The 4,518-nt window shown below is 56.3% G+C and overlaps 1 protein-coding gene across 1 annotated transcript; it reads left to right on the forward strand.

Moving 5' to 3' along the window:
* Window positions 1–751: 751 nt before the first annotated feature.
* On the forward strand, window positions 752–1,423 carry TMDD1 (transmembrane and death domain 1). Its single transcript, XM_042835433.1, has one exon. It carries the CDS (start codon window positions 752–754, stop codon window positions 1,421–1,423), a length of 672 nt encoding a protein of 223 aa, XP_042691367.1.
* The last annotated feature ends 3,095 nt before the right edge of the window (window positions 1,424–4,518 follow it).

Raw genomic sequence — 4,518 nt, forward strand, 5'->3', positions numbered from 1 at the left:
GAGGGCTGAGTGTTGTGAATGCAGAGGTGTCAGTGGAAGAATTGATCCCTTTAAGGCTGTCTGACGGCTGCCAGCTTTGGTGCAATCTGTGGGGCAGCAGCGCTGCTTCTGGGTCTGCCCCACTTTTGGGGCTGCGCTGGGAGCGCTGAGCAGAGCGGAGCTGCAGAAACGGGATGGGAACGGGGTGAGCCGATGGGAGGCGGCTGTGGCCGGTGCTGCAATGCCACCTCGTGGTTACGGCGGATGGACAGACGGACGGACGGACATTCGGACGCCCTATAGGGACGGATGAACGGATGGGTGAGAGATGAATGGTAGGACGGATGGTTGGACAGATGGATGGATGAGAGATGAGTGGATGGAGAGACAGACGGATGGATGGATAGTCGGATGGACAGACAGACAGATGGAGAGACACTGCTAGAAGTGGCGAAGGCTCCCTGAGGTGCTTTGCAGGCAGCACGAGGTTCTCGGCCCTTCTGTAGGAACCCCAGGCTGGATCCGTAAGGATTGTTGCATCCGACCCCAGGTTCCAGGCAGCACCACCCAAAATCAAACTCAGCGTCTGAGGGCATTGACCAAACGGTTCTTCAGCAGCGGTTTTTGGTGCTGCTCTGCTGGCAATGGAGCTCCACGCTGAATTTTTGGGGAGCAGTGGGTCTGGGGCTGAGCTGAGTGCAGGAGATGCTCAGCACGGGGAAGGGGCTGAGACGCACCCTGGCGCTCTGTGATGTCAGCTGGGGACGCTGTCATGGCAACGGGCGCTGGAGCGATGCTGGCACCTGCGGGGCTCGTCCTGCTCTTGGTGGCAGTGGGTGGCCGTTGTGAGGACGCGGCAGCAGCCAACGTTGGCCGTCACACCATGGCCCGCATCGCCGCGCTGCTGTCCCCATCTGAGTGCCGCCAGCTCCAGGGGCAGCTGATGGGACCCAGCAAGGACACGGAGCAGAACCCAAAGGACGGCATTCGTCCCCGCGTCCCACGCCACCGCCCCGGCTGCTCGGAGGCTCTACGGAGGTGGCTGGAAATGGAGGGAGAGGTGACATCGTGGGACCAACTGGCCCGCAGCCTCCGCCAGATCGGGCGCCCCGACATCGCCCGGGAGTTGGGGAAAAACCTGAACCAGGACCGGAGCCTGGAGCTGCGCAGGAACGTGGAGGAGTACGGCCGCAGCGTGCAGCATCTCACCTCCTCACTGCTGCTGCAGGGCGAGCAGTATGGAGCGGCACGGAGCAGGAGGGGCTCGGGGGATGCGGGGGATCTGCGCTTCGAGAGGCGGCCGCCCCCTCCCTACACCCGCAGCCCCCTGGGCTGGGTGGGCCCCGTGCTCTCAGGTGTCCTCGGGGGGTTCGTCGCCTCCGTCCTCGTTGCTGTGGTCACTGTGCTCTCCTGTCACTGGGCACTGGGCTCGGTCACCTCGTGAGGTGGGGGCAGGACTGAACTGGAGCATCGCCGTCAGGTGCCGGTGGGAAAATGAAGCAATAAAGGGTTGTGGAGGGGAGCCCTGTGTTGTCCTTGGCTTAGGTCGCCTTGAGCATCCAAAGGTGGGCATCTCCTGTGAGTTGTCACCGGCTGTTGGAACGTCCTTGGGTAGGGATGGAGCCAGGCTAAGCTCCCTTGACCTCATCACCGCTGCAGCCCTTGGAGTTCTCCATCAGATGGGGTCAACAAGGCCTTGGTTGGGTCTCCAAATCCCCAGTGGGGTCTTCCAGCCTCCAACAGGGTCTCCAAAGCCTCGGTTGGGTTTCTGAGTCCCCAGAGGTGTCTCCAAGCCTTGGTTGGGTATCTGCTCCCCTGGACTTGCGGTCCCCAAGCGCTGCATGGGATCTCTGAGCTCTTCTTCTTTCCCTTCCCCCCAGTGGGGGATTCTCTGCTGCAACCATCGCCACGAAGCTCTCAGGATGCCTGGGAAGGGGATGGGGGAATTGTTCCTTCCTCATGTGGGAACGTCCCTCAGCCCTACAGGAATCCCCTCCTGCTGAACTCGAGCATTGCAGCATCCTTTGCTCTCCTGGAGCTTTGCTCTGGGAGCAGTTGTTGTTCAGCTGCTGTTAAGTTGTGCCTGAGCGTTTGCCTCCATTTCTTAGAAAGTTCTCCGCAGTAATGAAACTTCTTTTGCTCCGGATCTGATTCCACCATCTGCACTGCTGTCACTGGAATTAAAACCTTTACTTTGCATCAAGAAACAGATTTTGCACCGATCCACACAAATGGGAAACGGTAGAGAAGAAAATAAAGGCCGAGTTGCACCGACGATGCCTTTAAAAGACGAGCGAAGCAGTTAACCACAGAATGCTTTATAAATGAAATTGTATCTCCTTCCCTTCAGAGCGTGCCGTTTCCTGGAGCAGCAGCACCGTGGGTTCCTGGCACAGCGCTGCTCCTCTTGGGGCCGTTCCTTCCAGGAAGGGAAGGTCAGAGCTGCACGGCCGCCCCGCTGTTCCCGGACGCTGCTTTGCCATCTGCTGCGCTGCTGCACGTCGTCCACCACGTCCCTGCCAGCCCCAAGCAAAGGGCAGCACTGTTAACTCTGGAGCGGAATGAGGGCTGGCCCTGTGTGCTGCTCAGGGCTCGTGGGGGCGCCGTGTGTTTGCAGGGGGAGGGGGACATCATGGAGCACACGCACAGCGGGTACAGCAGGATGTTTCTACGAGCGCAGGTTGGCCTCTCCAAAAGCCTGAGTGCCCTGTTGAGTTCGGGGTGAGCTCCGTGTGGTTGCTGCAATGGGGATTTCCTCGTCCCACGTGGGCTCAGGTGCTCTCTCAGGATGCGCTGCATCCAAGCATCGCCCTATAAAGTCTCTGCAAGGCTCTTCCCTCTGCTTGGGGAACGAACAGCTTTTGTTTCTACTCTGATGGTGATCACTTGGTTGGGCTCAGGGCATTGCAGAACTCTTTACAGAGCCAAAAGCAGCCTCTGCACTGCAGCAGCTCGATGCACCTTGTGCAAATGGCCAACCTCAATCCCAAAATGCTCAGCCCTGCGTGCATTGCTCCAGTTCCACATCCCTGGCCAGGCTCAGGTCGTGTTACTGTTGTGCTTCTTGTGCTTTTGGGGCAGAAAAAGGAGTTTGCGTCTCCCCATCCCCAGAGCTGCCCGGACACCAGGGTGAATTCGCACCTTGCTTTTGGTGGTGAATGCTCTCCGTTAACGTGAGGGGAACAGAACGACAGGGCAGCCAGCAGAAGGAGTTAAAATCAGATGGACAGAGCTCTTTATTGCAAATTCCAAAGTAAAAAGATGTACAGTACAAAGGAACTCAATGTTCAGACACAGAGCGCCCGTCCCACTGCTCTCCCTGGAGGCATTCCTCCTCCCTCCCACCCCAGCCAGTTCCATCCTCCTCCTTTCTTCGTGTAAAACAGCAGAGAAAAAAAACCTGGAGGTGACAGGGATAGGAAACAGCGTTCAGACCAAGCTGGGCGCAGAGTGAAGGCACCAACCTTAACCAAATAGAGACCTACAAATATTTGATATTTCTATCTGATGAATAATTTGGACCAAAACTCTATGAGGAGAATTGATTTTTACAAGGTTCTCCCTTGGCCCTTTGCCTTGCAACAACTCCGGGTTAGATCCGGACCCCTGGAGGAGCAGCTCATCCCCTTCTGGGACCAGGCAGCAAGGCCATGCAGCAGAACCTTGGGGGGGATTCTATGATCCTACGGCCCTGTGCCATGCATGGGTTCCGTCCTTTGATGTCCCAAAATGTGTGACCTGAGCTCCTGGAACGAGCAGGGAGCAAAGAGGCGGTCCTGCAGGAAGCGCCCAACGGATGGGGGATGGCGCCATCCTTGGTTGGGTGCCTCTTGCTCTGGAGGTGTCCAACCACACCGCCGCTGCGTGGCCAAGGGCAGGGGGTGCTGGGGACGTGGGCACCTGATGCCCCGTGACCACGGCGCCCATCTCCAGGGACGCCCCCAGTGTGACGTGAGAGATGGGAGATGAGGGACCGACGCAACCCCAGCATCTCACTGCGGTCGTCGCGTCAACATCGAACCAAACCAAAGAAGACCTTGGAGGAAGGACGGAGAGGACAAGCAGGCAAATAACTGGGACACCGAGACAACCCGACCTTGTACAGTGAAAAGGGTAACGTTTATTTTATTGTCTTTTGGCTTATAGTAACGTAATCCTTAATCATGTTGGGTAAGATCATTATGAGCCACCATGCAATTTCTAATACACTAATCTTCACTATTGATCTTTTACAGCTGTAACAATTTATTTATTTTTTTTTTTCTTTGCGGCGGAAAATTAAATAATCCGAACTCTGGTGTGGCCTCTAACATCACGGTTTTATGGGAGTTTTTCTTCTTGTTGTTCAACATTGGCTTCTATATTTTTAAAAAAAGGTGAACAGGAAAAGTGAATAAGCAGCTTAAATCGGTTATTTCCTTTTTGCCCTTCCCCTCTGCTCTTTTACACAGTAACAGATGAACCGAAAAGGGAGGACTTGGACACGGGGGGAGGGAAGAGAGCTACTTGCTGTAGTCTTGGCTTTTTGGCTACGTCCTT

Source organism: Centrocercus urophasianus, unplaced genomic scaffold, assembly GCF_019232065.1.
Source record: "Centrocercus urophasianus isolate 14NV4802_14NV808 unplaced genomic scaffold, USGS_Curo_1.0 seq_520, whole genome shotgun sequence".
Taxonomy (NCBI): Eukaryota; Metazoa; Chordata; class Aves; order Galliformes; family Phasianidae; genus Centrocercus; species Centrocercus urophasianus.

Bases quoted from the DNA above. Each gene is read 5' to 3' on its own strand.
- TMDD1 (XM_042835433.1), top strand. From the start codon at position 752: ATGGCAACGGGCGCTGGAGCGATGCTGGCACCTGCGGGGCTCGTCCTG.